This window comes from Engystomops pustulosus, chromosome 6 (assembly GCF_040894005.1).
Source record: "Engystomops pustulosus chromosome 6, aEngPut4.maternal, whole genome shotgun sequence".
Lineage (NCBI taxonomy): Eukaryota > Metazoa > Chordata > Amphibia > Anura > Leptodactylidae > Engystomops > Engystomops pustulosus.
The window spans coordinates 73817824-73840929 of record NC_092416.1 but is presented as its reverse complement, the minus strand read 5'-3'; the positions used below and the strand labels follow the sequence as shown (position 1 = coordinate 73840929).

Below are 23106 nucleotides of genomic sequence, written 5' to 3'. Positions count from 1 at the left end.
CAGACAGCCCCTGCCCCGTTGTATATAGCCAGACAGCCCCTGCCCCGGTGTATATAGCCAGACAGCCCCTGCCCCGGTGTATATAGCCAGACAGCCCCTGCCCCGGGGTATATAGCCAGACAGCCCCTGCCCCGGGGTATATAGCCAGACAGCCCCTGCCCCGGGGTATATAGCCAGACAGCCCCTGCCCCGGGGTATATAGCCAGACAGCCCCTGCCCCGGGGTATATAGCCAGACAGCCCCTGCCCCGGGGTATATAGCCAGACAGCCCCTGCCCCGGTGTATATAGCCAGACAGCCCCTGCCCCGGTGTATATAGCCAGACAGCCCAAGCCCCGGTGTATATAGCCAGACAGCCCAAGCCCCGGTGTCTACAGCTGCCAGCCCCTGCCCCGGTGTATACAGCTGCCAGCCCCTGCCCCGGTGTATACAGCTGACAGCCCCTGCCCCGGTGTATACAGCCAGTCGGTCACCCCTTTATACAGCAGCCCCCTGTATACAGCAGCCCCCGGTATACAGCCAGCCCAACCCAGTACATAAAAATAAAAACACATGAAACTCACCTCTCCGACGCCCCGACGCTGCGCCCCTACTTGATCCAGTCCGGCCGCGGTGACAGCTCCGTACGGGCCGGCGTCGCACAGACAATGACGTCAGACGCTTGCCGACGACATGGTCTGTGCGACGCCGGCCCGTACGGAGCTGTCACCGCGGCCGGACTGGATCAAGCTGGGCCTCAGCGTCGGAGAGGTGAGTTTCATGTGTTTTTATTTTTTCACCGGCCCCACCAGTCCAGGACCGGCCCCGGACCGGCCCTAAACCAATCAGCCCACCGGGATTTCTCCCGGTGGGTCTTATGGCCAGTCCGCCCCTGGTGACAGGTATTTAACAGGTGTCTGAGCTGGAATTGTGTCATGTGGGATTTAAGATTCAAATTGTATGGCAAGCCAAGCACTTACATACACCAGGAAGAAGGTGAACTCTGTCGGACCTAAGCGGGGAAGCGACACATGCAGGAAATCAGGCGCACGATCTTCATGAATCGCGGCACAGTGCATTATACACTGACAATGCACTGTGAACTCCGCGGACCGGTAAGTAAATATGCCCCAGTGTGTTATACACAATATGGGTGCCATGCCTATAAATAGAAAGGCCTCTCCTGACAGTATTGTGCATGTATTACCCTCATTAGAGCTATAACATTCCTGTGCAGGGGTCACACACAGCACTGCCACTCTGACAGCTGCACCTTAACCCCCGGCTACACGTATTTATAACCGAACGCTGCGCACTGGGCGCAGGTTCCTGAGTAACAGACAGCTTTCATTAACCAATCAGAACAGCGCTGTCATCAGGAGAACCAATCACAGTCGCCACCATTGTTCTATGGGGGTGGGAGTAGAGTATCCAATCGGTGATAGCGGAGAGAGGACGGCTTGGAGTTGCCATGGTAACCAGGAAGTGGCGGCGGAGGAGCTGGGCAGCTGGTGGTGGCGGAGAGGAGCGGAGCCATGAGGCGGGAGCAGCGGCGGAGGCTGACCGCGCTGTGCCTGCTGCTGCTGGTGGCCCTGCTGATTCTCAGGTAGGACATAGCCCTCAGCCAGGGGATCCAGGGGCCCCCACTATCTCACCACATGTGGGGGCCCAGACCCTGAGCATATTAGGAAGCATGCTGGCCCCTTCACAATGGGTGACATAGTGGGCCCCCCCACAGAGGTGACCCCATCAATTCCTCCACAGATCCCTCATTAGAAAGTCTGCTGCAGAGATGTGGACATAAGACTGTGCACATACTGGGAGTTATGTGCAGTGTATGGGAGTCATGGAAAGATCTCCAGCAGAAAGCCTGTACCCCAGTAATAGAGTGACTTGAATTGCTGCGGATCTGTGGAGCTCTGCCCCCTGCCCCCTGCATTATACACAGGGGCATTTTTATACCAGGGTAAATCCTGCAGCAGTTCCATAATGTGTGCAGTTACCTAAAGATGTTCAAAGCTATGATCATAGTTATCATCCATCTGCTACTTGAAACTGGTATGTGACTACAGGCGGTCCCCTACTTAAGAACACCTGACTTACAGATGACCTCCAGTTACAAACAGACCTCTGGATGTTGGTAATGTACTGTAATTCGCCTTAGGCTACAATAATCAGCTATAACAGTTATCACAGGTGTCTGTAATGAAGCTTTAAGCCGGTGGCACACGTAGCGTTTTGAACCTGTTTTTGAAGCCGTTTTTTTAGCAGGCTTTTAGAAAACGCATTTGTGACCCATTTTAATTAAGATAATTGGTAAAACCGGTCAAAAATGCATGCGTTTTTTAACTAACTGCTTAAAAACAGCCCCAAAACTGGTTCAAAACGCTACGTGTGCCGTCGGCCTTATTGGTAATACTGCCTGTATTGTATTTCTGTCCTTCACCTTTTCCAAGATACCAGCAAATTCTCTATAACTGGATACTTCTCCCAAGTTGTATCAATGTATCCAGGGCAGTGCAACACAGGACGGATGTGTAAAATCTATGTAAAAAAAAAAAACTGTGTTGCCCATGGGAACAAATCTTTGATTTCTCAAGACCAGAGTAAAAGCTGTGCTGTGATTGGTTGTTTTGTACAATGGTCATTGGTTGATCCTATGGGCGCTTGCACACGACTGTATATGGCGGCTGTATGTAAGCTGTACGAGCAGCTGTCATAGAAGTGTATTATGCGCGGCGTCACTGGAAAAAAGATAAAGCATGCTGTATCTTTAGCCGTACGTGCGCCCTGGCAGCACACCTCCGTATGGAGAGGTCCCAGTCTGGGCATAGTATACATTTTATGTGAGAGGAGCCAGGAGGGGAATGTGCTAATGAACTGCTATCAATTACGATTATTTCCCCATCTATGCCACCACCACATCAAGTGGGCACGAAGGAGGACACGGCAGGAACCCCCTACGCTTGTGAACTCACTATAGCCTGTCAAATATTATGAGGACCCTGTCTGGTGCAGAAACCTTGCTGCAGCTCCCAGCCGAATACATCAGGTTGGCACACAAGCTTGGCCGTATCATAAATATCCCCCATATTCCACTGGGTCTGTACCTAATACTGTGTGAGGGTGAACCTACAGCAGAGGGGAGCAGATATTTTTCTCTATTTGCTGTTTGATATTATAACACCTAAGGCCGGCGCAACACGTAGCGCTGGCAAAGTCGCGCCCACCGGGGCGGGCCTCGGCGTTTCTATGGAAACGCCTGCGATCGGGAACGAGCCGCCGGTGTTTTGCGTTTGCAAGCGCAGACAAAGCGCTACGTGTGGCGCCGGCCTAAGTGGCCTTGGTAGTGCCCTGCCATGTAGTCCTCATTGCACTAGGCTGCAGGTATCTCTGTATAGGTGATGGTTGGCAGCAGCACAGGGACTACCATATACTATGGTTGCACCCGTCTTCCTGTAAGGGTGAAGACACACATGGCGTTTTTAGGGCGTTTTTAGTTAAGGCATGCGTTAAAAAAGGCATCCGGTTTTTAAAAATGCATGCCTTTTTGTACATTCTTTATTGTGCAAATTCGAAAAAACGGACAAAAACGCACACGTTTTTTAATGCATGCGTTTTAAACGATCTGAAAACGCACTAAGTAAAAACGGCCCAAAAAAGGCCTAAAAACACTACGTGTGTCTTCACCCTTAGGCCGGCGGCACACATGGCGTTTTGAACCCGTTTTTGGAGCGGTTTTAAGCAGTCCGTAAAAAAAGCATGCGTTTTTAAAAACGCATCAGTTTTTGACCGATTTTACCAATTATCTTAATTAAAACTGGTCAAAAATGGATGCGGTTTTTAACGGACTGCTTAAAAACAGCCAGGTGTGCCGCCGGCCGTACAAGTGGTCACTAATAAGGGGAAATGAATGAAGCAAGGAGAATCAGGTTTTGACTGCATGTTAATGGGATTCCTCAGGCAAGGTTATAGCGTAGTCAGCGCAAATTCTGATGCTTAGAATATGCAGGACCTGTACCAGTTCTTACAGACTCCTCTAGTACCGTCATTCCCACACTTCTTACCTGCGAAAGTGCGACATGTGACCCTGTTATTACTGGATGTAATGTGTCCGATGAACTCTGGATGTAACATATAGATTTGGTATCTTACTGTAAACAAAAAGGTTCTTATTCACTGGGATATTGTGCGGCTTCAGGGTAAGTCAGCACCTTGTATAATCCAAAGTGTCATCTAATGCAATGCAAATGTAGACGTCAGGATTTGCATCCAGCTGATGGTTCAGTGGATTTTATTTGATGTGTTTTGTAGTATGACAGATATTTGATTTGCATCACTTTTGCTGTCAATGGAGCTGTTGTATAGCCTGCACCTATAATTACCTGGTGTCATGAGGTGCAGGATCATACGTTCCCACCCTTCTAAGCCCTGTGGGCTTTATAATAGTGCAGTGCACAGGTGGTGAGTGTTTGGTTTCAGGACCCCTGACCCTTTCAGGCTAATTATCTGTGGTGCAAATTATACTTCCCAGTGGCTCGATTCAATATTCCAGACAATGTTATGGGAAGCTGGAAAAAATTCAGAATGCACTGTAGCTGACCAAACAATGCAGCTGTGCCATAGGGTGGTGTCACACGTGGCGTTTTGAGCCCGTTTTTAGTCTATCACATAGTATGTGATTTTTAACGGACTGCTTAAAAGAACGGACTAAAAACAGGTTCAAAACTCCACGTGTGACACCACCCTTTGGGTGATGACACACATGGTGCTTTGAACGCGTATTTGGCACGTTTTTAAGCAGTCCGTCCAAAACCGCATGTGTTAAAAAACACATTTTTGACCAGTTTGAATTAAGATAATTGGTCAAACCTGTCAAAAAATGTGTTTTTTTTAATGGACTGCTTAAAAACGGACCAAAAACGGGTTCAAAACGCCACGTGTGCCTTCACCCTTAGGGTGATGTCATACATGGCGTTTTTAGGCCATTGTTGGTCGCTTTTAGTTAGTGCTTTTTCAGATCGTTTGTCCGGTTTCCCGAATTTGCGCAATTAAAAACTGACAAAAACGCATGCGTTTTCAAAAAACTAAACGCCCAAAACTAAAAAGTGCCTAAAAACGCCATGTGTGACATCACCCTAATTCTTTCACAGTTCACCATTGTTGGGCTTCACATGTTTTCAAACACAATCCAGACAGAGTAAATGTTGGCTGATAAGTTTTGCGTTTATTTACAAAAAAAAAAGAAAAAAACGATACATTTTTTAAAAAATTAGCCATTTTCGAAATTCTAAATCATTGTGTTTTCAGGCAGATAGATTTACCACCTAAATAAATAAGTTGCTGGATAACATTTCCCATTTGTCTACTTTACACTTTCATCATTTTTGAAATGTCTGGATAATTTATTTTGATGCCACGCGGCTTACAAATCGAATATCGATTTTCCGTATTTTCAGAATTGACCATTTTGGGGATAAATACTGTTTTGAATGACATTTTAAATATTTTGCATTAAAACCCCCTATAGAACCAACGCATATTCAAATCTGCACCCTCAAACTATCAGAAACAGCTTTTAGGAAGACTGTTAACTCCTTGAGATCTTCATAGTATTACATCAAAGGTGGAAGGAGGTGAAATTTAGAATGGACCGGTTTTGTCGGTTTGCAAAAGATAAAGAGAAAACCCATCTTAAAATTTGTTATGCAAATTATGCTACATGTGGCCGTTACTTATGGGGGCACAGTGAGACGCAGAAGGGAAGAAGCACCCTGCAGCTGCCAGGATTTTAGTTTTCTCATTGGCCCCTTTTGTAGGCTATATAATTTTTCCAGTGTTACCATTTTCGGGTTGGTATCCCCTATTGTTGAAAATGTATTTATTATATTATTTATAACTTTTTTTTTCAGGTCAGGAGTACAAAACCATCAATTCTGTACTGGATTTTTAACTTTTTTTTTTTCCTGTGTTCACCGTATAGCCTAATAATCATGTTATTTTTGTTATTACAGGTACACCACACATTTTCTTATGTTTTACTAAATCTATCACTTTTGCATTGCCGTCTTCCAAGTGGCAGAACATTTTTTAATTTTTTTTGGCTACGGAGCTGGTTTATTTTGCGGGACATGTTGTACTTTGCACCAGTATCATTCTAGAGTACATATGTTTTTTTGATCACTTTTTATTGCATTTTTTGTTGGATTAAATAGGTAAAAATCATAATTTTTGGCTGTTTTTTATTTTTATTTTTATGGCGCTCATCGTACGGGTTCAATAATTATTTACTTTTATTCTATGGATTGCTACAGATGCGGCGATATGTAGGGTTTGTGTTATGATTTAGACTTTTTTGAGCATTATATGTCTGGGGCTAATGGGCATTTTTATTGATTTATTAATTAGATTTTTTATTGAACAACATTTTTTTTTTTTTAATTATTTCCACCATGGGAAATGAACAAGCAATCATCTAATTTCTTGTTCATGATAATATCCTGCAATACTAATGTATTAGCAGTGTCAGCCTTTGCGCATGTATAGGCTGACACTGTGCCGTATGCCGGCAGCCCTAGGGTCCTGTTCAGAGGGGCTGCCATAGCAATGATCGGCGCCCCCCGAAAACGGCGCGGGGAGGCCGATCATGGGGAGAAAGTGAGAACCTACTCTTATACGTGAAGATAATGTGGCGCCAGTGATGGACCTGCCACGTCTTGTGTTCTTTGGTTAATGTCAATGGAGCTGCATTAAGTTTATAGGGTTACCCAAGGTTTAAAAGAAATAGAAATGGGAACTGATGAATGGAGCAACATATGGAGCATTTGGAAATAGCAATATGTAGAGGCACCCTAGCTGTCTACAAATACCTAACTTATGCAGTGTGCAACACATGTGACCCTTGTGTCATGGACAGAATGCACGGAATGAATACAATGTAGGTATCTGGCACATTTGCCCTAGTAAAAAACTTTACTTTTATTTTTGCGGATATCATTATTAAGGAACTTTACCTACATATAACATGAACACGGTATTATTGGTATATTCATATACTATATTTCTGTTCCGCAGAAAGTGGTGATTCTGAAAACCGTGGTGAGAGGCAATTAAATTTCCTTCTCTGACAGAGCTGCAAACCCAGGCGGGAATAGGATCGCTTCTATAACTTGCAACGTCAGCTCATACACGGGCCTGTGGAATCCATGTGTACGAGCCCATCGAAATTCATTGGTGCGCTAGCCGCGGAAACAGTGTTTGTCTGTCCGTAGCCTCGGGGACATATTATTTATAGGATATTGACCTAAACTCTCTGAGGTTACATGTCTGCTGGTTACTGACAAAGCTGTAGTGCGGCTGGTTTTGCAGCAGACGCCCTTCGCCATCTCCCAGTTACTATATGTGATGGCTTTTGTTAGCTGTATCCAGCACCTGGCACGGGCACTGGCACATCTGTCATCTCCCCGCAGATCATGCACCTCCCAGGGGGACACACAGACTCATGTTTCCATCAGGGACAGTCACAGAGCTCCTGCTACCTCTATAATTACACCCCGGGGTAAGAATCCGTTCACATCCTGAGAGGAGCTGGCAGCATTATCTGATATAGGGATATACAATGTATATTCGTAAGGCTGGATCCAGGAGTCGGCACAGGTTGTAGCGCCGGTGTCTGCTAGTTTTAACTTTACCTATTATTCCATACATTTCTCAGCTGTCCTGAACCTGAGTTTAGTGATGTTTTTGGCTAACTATACACATATGGTGATATATATCAATCTGTATCGTCTGAATAGATGGACGTGCTCTCAGTAAAAGGTGTGTGGCCTAGCAGGAAATGGCTTGTGTTACTATTAGACCCACTAATAGGAGGTGCAAAGTTCAACTCATCAGTCTTGGGGCTCATTCAGCCGGACGTTTTTGACATCAGTATGCTATCTTTTTTGTTGTTTTTTGCAGATAGCATACCCAGACCCATTTATTGGGTCTGTTCACATGTCCGTTTTTTTTCACTGATGTGTAGACTATGAGGAAAAAATATTGCAGCATGCACTGTGTTTTTCTTGTTTTTCTCACATGTGGACCACAGACCTCCATAGTCAATGTATCTGCAAATAATAAAGATGGCACACCGTTGTCCATGTGCATTCCTTTTTCTCTCTTAAATGAGCGACACAGTGATAAATCTGGTGCAGCAGAGAAAGGGTCAAGCTCTACTCTGCACTGGTCTAAAGACCAACACATTAATACATCTCCCACATCGTGTATTATGTGCAGACATTCAAGCGAAAATTCGCCAACAAATAATGCAGAACTTACCGGACATTAGAACATCGGTGAAAAAAAGGTAATAAACCTCATGTGGAAAAAACTTGCAAATCGGCAGAAAAAACTCACTACGCATAACACAATTCATCATCAAAACTGTACATATTTTATGTGGATGTATTTTCATTTTTCCACATGACAATCCCCTATGTGTGCAGTGGCCTTATGGGTTTGGGTTTATTTAGGCCGTGTTCACACATGAATTGTGTTTTGAAGTGCATGGGGGAGGAGTTACTCATGATTGTAAATGCGTTTCGATATACATGCATACCGACACAAAGCAGAATGTGTGTATTGACTGACTGAGTTCACTTAAAGAGAACCTGTCAGGCAAATTAACCCCCAAAACTAAATGGATTTTCACAAACCACCATTAGTAAGCATTGCCCTTATCCCAACATTGGCCCTCTACATGCTGAATGCAAATGACCTGAGAGTGGTCCAATGAAGCATTATCATATTCAGCTGTCCAGCTTATTCATAAGTGGGCGGCACAGCCACACCCTCAGTGCTTGACTGACAGCCTGTATAATGATGTGAGGTATAATGGTGTAATGTCTCCTCCATGTGCTTCCTGGTGCTGGCGCCCCCTGCAGCCTGTGTGTATGAGTGAGATACTCCAATACACATGACTGACAGCCTATATAATGATGTGACATTCTTGATGCTGGCGCCCCCTGCTGCCTGTGTATACTATACACATGACTGACAGCCTGTATAATTATGTGACACTCCTGGTGCTGGCCATTTGTGATCCAGGATGCAGCCATGTTATAGCAGAACATGTCAGGTACTTGTGTAGCTGATGTCTGTATCTCACACATGTGTATTAGGAGGATGCAGCATGTCAGCAGATAAAGCACAGACACTAGCAATGCTTTAAAGGGAACCTGTCACCAGGAGACCCATTTTTAGCACTCCCCCAGTCCACACAGAGCATAGTACATACACTGCCAAAGTGTTTTTGTATGAAAAATTGGTTTTACAGAAAAAAAGATATGTTATATTGTACCTTTCATTAGCATCTGCTGTGTGACTAAGCAGTTGCCCAATAGGAGGGGCTGGAAAGGAGCAGTCCCCCCACCCCACCCTTGGGAAACATGTGACCTTTTCAAATATATGAATAACTCCCCTCACTCGGGATTGGCTGTAGAGGAGCAGGGGGCGTCGCTAAGCCCAGTGATGGGTGTTTTCATATGTTTGAAAAGGTCACATGGAGAAGCTGTTCCCCAAGGGTGGGGGGGGACTGCTCCTTTCCAGTCCCTCCTTTTTGGCAACTGCCTAGTCACACAGCAGATGCTAATGAAAGGTACAATATAACATATCTTTTTTTTCTGTAAAACCAATTTTTAATACAAAAACACATTGGCAGTGTATGTACTATGCTCTGTGGGGACTGGGGGAGTGCTAAAAATGGGTCTCCTGGTGACAGGTTCCCTTTAATATACATCACACACAGACATGAGCAGGGGGAGGAGAGGGGAGGGAGAACAGTGGTGACATCACTGCCTCTGACCATGTGACCAGCCTCATTTACATAATAAAGAAAAGATGATTTTATAATGATTAATGTATGAATTGACTAGATATAGGTTTATAATCTTTATGAGCTGCTCCAACAGGTAGTGGTGCCAGAAATAGTTACAGAGACCTTATGACAGGTGTTCTTTAAAGGGAACCTACCACCACAAATCTACCTATAAAGGTAGATTGGGTGGTAGGTGGATCAATGGGACGTGAGGAGAGCCCTTTTAAGGGCTAATCCTCACGTCCCTGCACTTTTTTAATAACTTTAATTTGGTATTTATTCAAATTTACTTATGCGGCTACCGGGGCGTGGAGTAGCCGCATATGAGATTACACGAGGCGGCTACTCCACGCCCCGGTAGCCATTTTACCACTCCTACTCACCCATCTTCGGCGCGCAGCTCCGTGTAGCTGCGCGCCCTCGTCCGGCGATCCTGCCGTCTGCGCATGCGCAGAAGAGCAGGCCCGCGCCTGTTTCGGAGTTGTGACCGCGCAGGCGCGGGCCTGCTCTTCTGCGCATGCGCAGACGGCAGGATCGCCGGACGAGGGCGCGCAGCTACGCGGAGCTGCGCGCCGAAGATGGGTGAGTAGGAGGGGTAAAATGGCTACCGGGGCGTGGAGTAGCCGCCTCGTGTAATCTCATATGCGGCTACTCCACGCCCCGGTAGCCGCATAAGTAAATTTGAATAAATACCAAATTAAAGTTATTAAAAAAGTGCAGGGACGTGAGGATTAGCCCTTAAAAGGGCTATCCTCACGTCCCATTAATCCACCTACCACCCAATCTACCTTTATAGGTAGATTTGTGGTGGTAGGTGCCCTTTAAGCCATTCGGGGTTAGGATGATATGGTTTACATACACATGATCCAATTTATGAGAACAAAATGTTCTTACTAGGGAATTTCAGATTAAGATATTCAGAAACTCCAAAAACAGATGCTAAAATGACTGTCTAATGCAGTGATGGTGAACCTTTTAGAGACTAAGTGCTCACCCTACAATCACAACCCACTTATTTATCGCAAAGCGCCAACACAACAATTTTAGTAGTAACTTATTGCTCCCTACTCTCTCACAGCTTTCTTTCATATCGGCATCCTGACATGATGGGACTGCAGGAAGATGCCTTGAGGCCCCATGCACACGAATCGTGCTGGGGACCAATATCCTGGCACCCAGTGTGCGACCAGCTATCGGTCCCCATTGATGCCTATGACTCACAGTGCAGTGAGCACACATTACCTGACCGCACAGTGACCATGAACGGATATGTATGGGTCCTATATTTCGCTGCAGCGCGCGGCTGTACACTCCTGGATTTCCACAGTCTGGGTATGAGGGACCACGCTGCCTCTTGTAGGAAAGCTGCCAGGGAGCGTTTAGCCTGGGCAAGTGAGGGGGGAAGCATGGAACATAATAAAGTAGTGGGATTATTTTCAAGGGCTTCACTTTTTTAACTTTCTGGCTTTGTTCATCCAGAGCCTTCTGGTCCATGATTAGATTTCTAGTGGATATGCTCTATTGATTTACTGCATACAATATTAGGATTTCCATATTCATCAAATTTTATGTTATATTTGGTGACCATGTCTTTCTATCCATCCTTCTTTTCCGTAGTAAAGGGATATGTCACAGTCTATAGTCCTTTCTGTCATTTTCTGATCTAATCCGTAGATTATTGTCCCCACGAGGCTCCCAGCTCATTATTTCCACATTTCCGATGCTTAAGCATCAATCGGAAACCTTCTAATGACGGGAGGATATAGAAAACTTTCCTCTAGAGCTGTGTGTGGTTATATATAAACCTCCATGTATACGGTCACAGCTCTCACACACATCGCGTATGTCACAGATTGTTAATAAAACTATATAATAGATAATATAAATCTAAACCTAATCTTATCTAAACCTAGAGAAACATATTACATCCAGAGTCAGGATCTTATGCTAAAGTAGATCTACCATTAAAACAAAGCATGATAAACCTGGGACACTTACTCATAGCTCCAGGCACTGTGACTGCTAATCTTCTTATATTTGTTATGCATGGCCTCCTTCCTTCACATTTTAACATTATGCTTTTAAAACAGAAGGTCTGGGGGTGTTACCAGAGTCCCTCTGTGCTGCATATTCACAGGCTGTTAGTGTAAAAAGAACATTTCCCCCTCCCACTGTGTGAGATTACAACAGAAGGATGGGGGAAGTGCTGAGGGAGCAGAGGGGAAGATGTGCTCCTGCACAGTGTTACAGACCGTGGCGCATTGGGATAATTTAAAAAGTTGATTTTAGAAGGAAGGCTGACTGGGGGGGGGGGGGGGGGAGATACATGTCTAGCCACCGACAAAGATGGATTTGCAAGCATGTTGTTCCAGACACGTGGTGCCGACCACGCCTGAGAACTTTAGCACACACTGGCACCTAAGCTTAGAAAACACCCGAGGAAGGGGCATGAAGCCTCACCACCGGCGGGAAGGTCCTCTGGTGGCTTTACGGAGTGATATCTCTAGCCACCAGTCCAGCAGTGCCTGCCTCGTTCTGCCATGCGATCGCCATCTTTTACAGCAGAAACGCCAGGGAGCAGCACTACTGCTCACCACCCCAATATGTCTCCCACAGCTGCAGTAGGACGTGCAGGCGCTGGCCCCGGGATTAAAAAGCAGCAGAGGGGCGGGTCATCACCCAGCCCTCCCCCTCGGCTCCTACCTGTGTGACAGAAATAACCCCCCTCCCCAGCGGGTCCCCTATAATAGGGATGAATACGTTGCACCCCAGGTCTCGCCCCAGGAAGCCATGAGGACTGAGACACCTAAAACAGCTCCCATCCACATGAATGGGGTGATCCCTCAACCCCCTTAGGCAGAAGTTACAGCACAGTAGCCAAAACTGTTGCAGGGAACTGAGATCTTTCTATAACTTGGCAATCTCCCATCCCTCAATCTCCGCAATCCATGGCCACATTCACTAGATACCGAGAGTTGTCTCCCACATGGGCTTCATGGCCGGAATCACAAGTGGAGCCCGTTGAGATTGAGATCAACTCCCCGCACACATGAAGGCTAGTGGGACCGGTGTGGTGAATTTGCAGGAGAGCATTTGGATGCCAGAGGCTCTTTTGCCTTTGCTCGGCACCTTTACCCCACACCTTACCTAACTTCCCATGTTAGTGAAATATCTGGTGTTACCTCGTCCTATAGGGTGTGTTAAATGGCCCAATCTTCTTATGCAATGTGTACGCCCCCAATTCCTCCCAGATAAACTTCCTTACAAAGGTGCTGAACAAACTTGCCAAGTTCCCACCATTACTATTCATATTAATACTCACCTCTGCTCCTCTTCACCTTTTCACCTTGATCATGGCGCTGTCAGTCACTGGTCTTCACATGCCGGGATCACCTAGAAGAGAAAGTTATAATTTGTAGTACGGCTGCTAAATATGTACACCCGCACCTCCTTCTTCAATGCTGGGAACATGGGAGAGCAGTGAATTCTCGCCTCTGGCATTGGACAGGGAGGTGCGGGGTGTGCATATTTAGCAGCCCAGAGCACCGTGCTGCTGATTATAACTTTCTTTTCTAGGTAATGCTGGCATGTGAAGACTAGTGACGACAGCGCGGGATCAACATCAAGAGCCGTGCAGGTAAGTATTAATAGTTTTTTTTTTTAAATGTTTTTGCAGTGGTTGGTTTCCTTTAATGGATAGACTTGCAGTTACAGGATCCCTCTCAAACCGTTCACAAAGCAGATTGGCGACCACCTTTCATTGGTTAATTAGACCCTTCTCATTGTATAATCTTTGGCGAGTATGAAACCCCTGGAGGCCCCCATGGCACCCACACCCGGATCGATTATTTTTTCGGGGACATCTAAGTTTGGCGAATGTTTTGGAATGCGGATGTGGCTTCCATCTCCTGGTCGGATGACGCCCCTTTGACCCATTGCATAATAGATGAATAGTCAAATACACGCAGCTGTCATTGGAGACAGCCTACCTTTTTTCATTTTTCAGTGTACTGTGTGAGGCTGCCGACGATCCGACTGATTTGGACTGTGCGCAGGATTTAAGATCCAAATTGTGGGCAAGATCAGGCACTTACATGCACCAGGAAGAAGGCGGACCTGAGCTGGGAAGCGACACATGCAGGATATCGGGTGCACGATCTTAGTGAATTGCTGCACAGTGCATGATCGTCGGACAATGCACTTTCTATACTCCGCAAGACCGGGTAAGTAAATGTGCCCCAATGTGTACGGAAAAAAAATTAGTTGCGCCATATTCTGAACAAAGTAACTTTTTCATACTTTGGTGTACGGAGCCATGATTTTTTTGCGAAATGAGCTGACTGTTTAATTGCTACCATTTTGAAGACTATGCAACCTTGTGATCACTTTTTGTGAAATTTTTAAGTAATGTAAGATAACCGGTTTTCTATTTTGATCGGGCATTTTGGGACGTGGCGAAACCCACCATCTGATGACATCACGGGGAGCAGGAATCACAACCAAGATGGGGGCGCCCATGCCGCCGGTAATTAAGGGGTTAACAGCTGCAATCAGTGCTAGAATTGTTTGCGGGTGTTTGCTGCAATATGCAGCCTGCCATCATGCTCCTGTAACCCATGTTTCGATTTGCAGGCGCACCCGTGTGCTTCATTGTGCCGCCTCTCGCCGGCAGCCTCACTGACCTAGACTCGTTCCAGCGACTGTCTCCTTGCTTCTGCATTAAAAGGTGGGGACGCGTTCGCCGGCCGTATAAAATTTAAAGGGCCAGTGAGCCGCTCATTGGCGCTGGCCACCTGACAACCTATAGATGCTCAACCTCTTCTTGTGAACTCTGCCGGATCTTTGTGCTTCTATGCCTAAGAGAAATCTCTATTCCAACCCCTTTGCAATTATGCTGATTTCCCGTTGTGACCTCTTGCTACGTCCCCAACTTTGAGTTTGCCTTACGATTCTGTACTACGCCTTGGCCGCCACCATGGACAAAGTCGTGCCTGTGGAATGACCTGGTGGTACCACATCACAACAAGTCCATCCTACTTTGCGGCAGGCCCTGGTGAAGACCGGCTGCAACTTAGACTCCGGTCCCAGGTGTCGGCTTAATAACCACCATTCCTGATAGTATCATTGCACCCGGTTTTTGCTTAAGCTTGCACATGTATTTATGAAGTGTTTGCGGCACTTTTGTGTTGCGGTTGCACTTTGAATGACACTTTAGAAAACTGTGCAGCTAAAGGGGCTTGGTAACTGCCTGAAGCAAAGTGCACCAAGAAAAAAATAGGTGCAGATGAGAGAATAACCTGAAAACAGACCTAGGAGTGTGCCCCACTATTGGATTATCTGGCGCAAGTGGCACATGAGTAACACAAACCGCACCAGGGTGATTTTCACCACTATTGATATATTTGGCCTATAGTGTATTACCTCCAGATTAGCTGTGCAGCATTTCTGGTGTCCAATTAGTAGTGTAATATATTGTATTTATGAAAACCCCTTACACACCTTGTTTAAAAAATAAATCTGACGCATGTCATTTAATTGCTTCGGATCATGTTGTGTAATTCGACCATCAATCCACAGGATTGGACCTAACTTTCTGATCGGTGGGGGTCTCGGAGATGTTCATTAGAATGTCCAATGTACCTCCATCGAACCCCTCGTTGCTCCCCGAGATGACTGGAAGGCCGTGCATGACTGTCCTGCTCCAGTTATCTCTATGACTGAGATTCCCGAGCGACCCCACAATACAGAAGTTACTTACGTCTCCATGCACATTAAGAGAAAAGTAAACCGTCAGTCACAGTGTTTCTTCCCATCTGAGCTCCCACAATGCTCTGCTTTTTTTTTTTTTTTTTGCTTACATTGTCAGTGATGTGAAATATTTTCAGTATGAAGATGGATGTACGGCTATGTTCACATTCTGTTTATGACCTTTGTCCATCATATACAAGGAAAGCTGTGAAGCCAGTTAGGCGAGAATGACGGGTATACAAGCTACGTCAAGCGTCCATTGCTACCAGATTGAAATTTTTAGCTCAAGTTAGGGGCCCTTGTAAAAATCTCCTTCTCACCCCATAATTGGGGGTTAGGGCCCTGTGTGTGTGTCCACGGCTGTAATCAGCAGCACTGACAACGTTACCCAGGAGAGGTCCAGATATCACTTCCCTGGACTCCAGGGATAAACCACCAATATTCATTATTGTCTCCTGTGATGTGAATGGTAGAAATCTGCATTCTGCCCCCTGTTTCCCTGCTGTATGTTGTAGTACATCAGTAATAAGAATCTTTATATAGCGCCATCATATTCCGTAGTGCTTTACAAACCATAAAGATCAGATCTCTGGTACTGTTCTCTGCAGGGTCCCCAGGGGAGATGTGTGATACATGTTCTCTGATCCTCTGTGAATAAGATAATTGCTTTGTTAATAATGTTGTTTGCCCTTGTACGTTATGTACACAACCCCCTCTATTGTCTCCATTACACTTCTCTACTCCAATTAGGATATTAAATATTCTTTGGTGTTTTCTCGCATGTTCCCCGTAGCCTCACCAACCAGTACAATGACTTGTCGGATGCCCAGTCTTATGTAAATTATTGAATGGAAGTTTGATAACTTTCCTTGATGCTTCAGTGTTATGCCCTTTTCAGATCTCTGCTTGCATTCAGTGGATGAGAACATTTTATCCACATTTATCAGCTAAAAACCCCATGCGCAACTTAGCATAACTTTAAAGTAGCTGCCGTAATTCAGGAATGGGCTAAACTGAGGAAGATGGTGGATATAGGTAACAAAGATAATGGGCAAAGTTGTTCTACATCCCAAGAGCTATTGATTTGTGAAAAAAAAAAGTTACAGTTGTGCTTTAACATGTTTCACAGCTGAGGTTTTGTTACAATTGCTTGCAGTCACTGCAGTGTTTTCACAGCTTTAGGAAATCTAAGGCATAAGTCATCTTCCTGTTTCCAGTGGAAATGTCAGTATTTCAGCTGCAAGGTTACAGTCAGTCAGCGCTCAGGCTCGGAGTTGAAAGAATCTACAAGTTTTTCCTGTGTTCCTACGCATGTAGCCTTACTGTGTGAGTACTGTGCATCCGAAGCTTCTATCAAGGGGCCTTCAGCTTTCCATTATATGGGTGTCCCTTGCAGTATAAGGGGAACCACAGGCTAATTTAAGGGAGTTTCCTGGTGCATACTGTAAAAGCACACAAAAGCCCCTTATTGCAATACAGATGAAGTGCCCTATACATGTCTACCTTAGGCGGGCGGCATACGGGGCGTTTTGGGCGGTTTTTAAGCCGTCCGTTAAACGCATGCGTTTTTGAAAATGCATCCGTTTTTGACCAGTTTTAATTAAGATAATTGGTAAAACTTGTCAAAAACTGATGCATTTTCAAAAAACGGATGTGCTTAAAAACAGCCCAAAAACGGGTTCAAAACACCACGTGTGCCACTGTCCTTAGGGTGATGCCACGTGTTGTTTTTGGTCTGTTTTTAAGCATGCATTTTCATTCCGTTTAAAAACGCATCCGTTTTTACAGTTTACCATGCGTTTGGCTGCTTTGAAACTGTTCATCCATTCAGATAAACAGGTTCAAAACAGCCATAATAAATGGTAAAAAAACTGATGCGTTTTAAAAATGGACAAAAAAACGCCACGTGTGGCATCACCCTAAAACGGTTCTCTCACTCTCTCCCTCTTTGGTGAACCAGACAGGTTTGTGGGTTATCTGGACAGTCCACAGGTTCCTGTGATATCTGTGTTGCATGAGGATATTGAAGGAATAGGAACCATTGTACACGGATGAGGTTTGGTCTGAATCCAAACAGCTGAACTGAACGTAGAATCTGATTAAACACGTGTCCATCATCCATAATGAATCCCCTCAGTTTGCACCTTATCCCTTGGGTCCTAGCAGTGGGACATGTCATCATCCTTCTTTCCTAGGAGAGAATTCAGGTTTTATCTTGCCTGTGCCTCCTGGTGCACCCATTGCATTGCTGGTGGAGATGGTCTCTTAGATCTACATGGTTTGTCTAAAACCAATGGTGAGCAGCCGAACACCCCCAGCATGCAACACCTAAAGAACAGAGACGCTCCTTGTCTATGGTAGCGAGATGTGTGGTGCTGCTTGTTGTATCCACATCCCAGAGCTCATGTACTGTTCCTCAGCTGTAATGTGATGATAATTAAAGGGAATCTACCACATGGATGCTTCTATACCAAGCACACGCCGATGTGTGCCCCCTGAAACAGAAGCCATTCTTCTTTTTCTTCTAATGGCTTAATTTTTGAGAAAACCATAATTTAAAGTTATGCAGTTGAGCCTCAGGGGCTCCTGTTTACATCCCTTTCCCAGTCAGAGCGTGTGAATAATTAGCAGACAATGGAGTCAGAAGGGGCTTCTATGATGTAGACAGGACGCTTATTTTCGTATTTTTAAAAGGCGGTTTTCTCAAGGACGTACATTTTGGTAGGTATATGTTCTTGGTTTAGAAGCACTGCATGCATGTGGTAGATTTCCTTTAAGGATATTAGGGTTGTTAAATATAGAATATTTTGTATGGCAGCCATGATGGACATATCTCCTCCACCAGACCTCCGGCTACTACTATGGCAAGTCTAGAGACCGCAATGTTACATACATGGATGCATAGTACTATATTCTTGTACCTCTGCACAGTATCCATTGTGTAAATGCAGTGTATAACATGGGGTAGAGGCTTCTATCTCCTGGTCTTCTCGAGTCGCCCCTTGTGTATTGGGTCATAACATGTAAAACAGGTGCACAATGTCATTGCTGTGGTTTCATAAGAAGCCATAATTCACTTATACAATGGCAGAAGTCTGCACTGTCAGATGAAAGATTAAAGACATTTTACTGTATTGAAGAAGAATCCTAGTAACTACTCAATGGCTGAACACAGAAGTGTAATCTAGTAATACTTACAGCCTTGGACATTGGCCACTATGATAAGGAAGGAGATGAGTAGTGCAGAGTTCTGTCTGTCGGCACTTTGTTTCTGCTCTCTCGGGGATACAGTAAGGATATAGAGAATGCTCTTTAGGGGCTGAGTATATAAGGTTTAGTTCTGCATAGACCAATCTATATGTAACCCATAACTAATTTCTACCCATCCTACAGGCCAAATCTCCTGGATTCTCTTTCTTTCAAGATGTGGAGCCGTCAGAAAGGTCTGGAGGCAGAGAATGGACAATTCCTACTGGAGGGCGAGCCACTGAAGATCCTGGGGGGTTCTATGCATTATTTCCGAATTCCTAAAGAATATTGGAAGGATCGCATGATGAAGATGAGGGCATGTGGGCTAAACACACTCACAACGTACGTATGGTGCCCCCTGACCTGAGATGTGGCGCTGTCCTGTAGCCATTTGTTTCGGATCTGCAGTGTTTGCCATCTGTGCTTGACAATTCTTTTACAACGGGGGCTTTTAATGTGCCAAGTTGCAGTTTGCTTACTGTCTTTTGAGTTGCAGTGTTTCTGTAAAAAGGAAACTAGCTGAATTTTGGATGTAGTTTTGGTTTTAAGATCTGATGCATATATATCATTAAATTATATTACATTATTCTATTGTGACATTCCTCCTGTTATAGTTTAAAGTATGACACTAACTTGACACTTTGTTGTATCTCCTGTGATAAAGTAGCAGATCAGTAACTATAGACTGTTTATTTGTTTTAGGTATGTGCCATGGAATCTGCATGAGCCACAGAGGGGCAAGTTTGACTTCTCTGGAAATCTTGACCTTGGGTAAGGTCACTTCTATATGTCATCTGTAGGGTTTGCTGCGGAGCTGTACAGAGTATACATCACTGATAAAACTCATGTCTCAATCGTGGTTGGTGTGCAGTTCAGTATTGCTTCCTATATCAGCCATCTCCAGCTAGGTAGACACTTGTTTCAGCAACAGTCACACTGCACTAGTATCACACTGTAGTAGCCCTAAGTAGTACGGTCTCTGGGAGAGAGACACAGCCAGGTGGAAATGGTCCGTGTGCCACATTGTGGTACAGTTTAGGCCAACTAAGGTACGTCTAAAGTACAACTCGGCATCCTTAAGCCCCCTTACACGCGACAGAATGTCACATGTCCAACTCTCATCACACTCAGTGTTTACTGGCCGGAGACTGACTACCGGAACTGAAATGAAACGTTAACGTCTGTTCCGGTTGCTTAGCATCCTGAACAGACGTTCCAACCAGCATAAAACACTCACTTGTGTGTCAGGGGTCTTATACTGCGCCAGAAATTGTTTACTTGGTGATGAATTTGGTGCAACAAAAGACTATTGTTATCTAGCTCTACAATGGCAGATCTGTGGCACAATGATAAAACTTTCCATTCCAACATTTCAGTCCCCATCTGCCTGGGAGTTATCTGATGTGTGTGTCTATTTCATCAGAAAGATACATAAATGATTGTCTCCTCTGCCTCCTACAGGACCTATTTGGACATAGCTGCTGAAGTGGGATTGTGGGTAATCTTACGCCCAGGACCCTATATCTGTGCAGAGTGGGATCTCGGAGGGCTGCCAAGGTCAGTTCATGCATGAAGTACAGAATGGAAATTGTGTTGTCATCCTGTTTTGCGCTATCCTGACAGCCACATGCTGCCCCCATGAGGGCGTCTGCCCCCTCCGGGGCTGTTCTGTGCTTTATCTTTTATGTATGGAACCTTGTTATAATGTCTCATTAGGCTGAGGAGAGCTGACGGTGCCAGAACTTCAATGCTAAGGGTAGAGCATTTTGGGTTTTGGAGATGTCTGTTATTTTTTATTGTACACTAATGTACGATGAAATTACTTGCTGAATACAGAATAAGCTGCACAATCCCAGCCACAAGCTCTGGTGACTGCTAAACAAATGACATATCTTTTCCCGCCTCGCTAACACTCCAGGTCAACTGAATTGTAGGTGAGGCATGACTTTCTCCACAAACATGTTTTGAAGTGGAGGTGCTGGTGACCAGGGTGACAAGGCTGTAACAAGGGGTCTCAGTTTCTTCAGTTTTCCAGGTCTCTGCTTGTAGTCCGTGGTGGTGTGGGGCAGTTATCATGTGCCCTTTTTAGTCTCTGTTTTTTTTTTTTATGCCAATGATTTTTTTCTTTTTTAGCTTTGGTATTTGCCTTGATCATTCTATAAATAGCCACAAGGGTATTGTTACATTTTTGCACAGATTTTTTTGCTGCTGTCTTTCGTGCAGTTTAAGTGATGCATTGCACAAGCGTTTTTTTTTTCTTTTCGGCAGTTCACTGCTGAACTGAACTCAGCGTGTTGTAAAATCCTATCTGGGCTGAGCAAAATTACAAACCTTGGTCCTAACTCTGTCACTGTCTCCATGTCACAGCTGGTTACTACGTGACAAGGACATGCAGCTGAGAACAACCTACAAAGGCTTTGCTGAGGCGACTGAGACATATTTTGATCAACTCATCCCCAGAGTGGTCAGACATCAGGTGAGATGAATATCTGAAAAAACATTTCTTGCAGCATTAAGCTTCTTTGTAGTATGTCTTTGGGATTGGAACAAATGATCCTGCCTATACTAGTGTGAAGGAGACTCTTATGCTCCTTCTCCTGGCAACTACTGTCCACCACCATATTGTGGAGTTTGGTATCAATAAAACAAACGTTCCCACTCCTATAAAGTAGTTCAACCGAAAGTTAAATAATGATAAAAGATGGGATTTCACTAGTAAGATGCCATAGAGATGATGATTACTAGGAAAACTAATGGTATGGTGCTAATGGTCGGTCAGGACTCATGGCATTCCGGTCCATTGCTAAGGAACACTAATTGTAGCTGGTTTTCTGAGCAATTGTAGCATTTTTCAGAAAAAAGTCCATTATTTTTCAACACTTGCCAGGCTTTTTGCGTAGGCTTTTTAATCATCTATAAACATCTTTGGCAGGACAACATCTATAGACCATAACATATTGCAGGTTGGGGTTGTATCACGGGCCGGCTCCAGGTTGCGGTTGGGCCCTCGGGTGACATGGCCTCAATTGGGCCCCTTTACAGTAAACTTGCGTAGTGGCATTGATTCTTTATATACAGCCTCTTCACCCAAAACATTAAATAATTAAATTAATTATATGCCGCCCCCTCCCCCATATGGATTATATCATCCCCCTCACCGCCCATTATATGCAGCCCCCTTCTCTCCCCCCATACATTATATGCAGCCCCCTCCTCTCCCCATACATTATACACAGCCCCTTCCTCACCCCATACATTATACACAGCCCCTTCCTCACCCCATATATTATACACAGCCCCTTCCTCACCCCATATATTATACACAGCCCCTTCCTCACCCCATACATTATACACAGCCCTTTCCTCACCCCATACATTATTCGCAGAACCCTTTCTCACCCCATACATTATACGCAGTCCCCTCCTCACCCCATACATTATACGCAGTCCCCTCCTCACCCCATACATTATACGCAGTCCCCTCCTCACCCCATACATTATATGCAGCCCCCTCCTCACCACATAAATTATATGCAGCCCCTGCCTCATCTCCCATTTAAAATATGCAGCCCCCCCATTCATTTAATACAAGCCCCCTCCTCACACCCCCATTCAATATATACATCCATCTCCTCATCTCCCATTCACTATACAAAGCCCCCTCCTCATCCCCCATGTGACCATTCAAAATTAAAGAATTAATACTCACCTCAGTTTTCTGTAGAGCTCCCCCTCCGCCGACTTCTTCCTCCTGCCGGCATCCGCGCTCACATGCAGAGACTCACAGCAGCGTCCTGCCGCAAACGGAGCGCCGCTTTCTGGCGCCAGCACCTGGCACGGCCAGGCTGCAAGAGACTGGGATTGGCCACGATTGGGCCCTTCCTTCAGCTGTGGGCCCCGACACTTGCCCGGGTTTGCCGGTTGCTGACGCCGGCCCTGGTTGTATCTAAGACACAGGATATATGTTATGACTTTAAATGTAATTTTATCTCTTTAACTACTGCAGTATACCAGAGGTGGCCCTATAATAGCAATGCAAGTGGAGAATGAGTACGGCTCATATGCCAAGGATGCCAATTATATGGAGTTCATAAAGACGGTAAGTGCATCCCCCTAGTGTTCCAACTCCTTAGAGTAGCATCAGTATTTGCTTTCTGTTGGTCTCCTCCTTAATAGAAGAGCACAAGAGAAAGTTAAAACCATGAACTTTGCCTTCTAGTAGGTCGGTAAACATTTCTAAAGTGGCCAACCCCTTACTCAATTTCTCATTATTTG

The 23106-nt window shown here is 45.1% G+C and overlaps 1 protein-coding gene across 1 annotated transcript in view; it reads left to right on the top strand.

The window, feature by feature from the left end:
* Positions 1–1425: 1425 nt before the first annotated feature.
* GLB1L2 (galactosidase beta 1 like 2) overlaps positions 1426–23106 on the top strand; it is a 35694-nt gene continuing 14013 nt past the window's right edge. The window contains exons 1-6 of the mRNA XM_072156547.1: positions 1426–1584; positions 18976–19173; positions 19534–19602; positions 20293–20388; positions 21199–21307; positions 22838–22930. Coding sequence (XP_072012648.1) covers positions 1514–1584; positions 18976–19173; positions 19534–19602; positions 20293–20388; positions 21199–21307; positions 22838–22930 — 636 coding nt within the window. The 5' untranslated portion in view covers positions 1426–1513. The remainder of the gene's footprint in view (positions 1585–18975; positions 19174–19533; positions 19603–20292; positions 20389–21198; positions 21308–22837; positions 22931–23106) is intronic.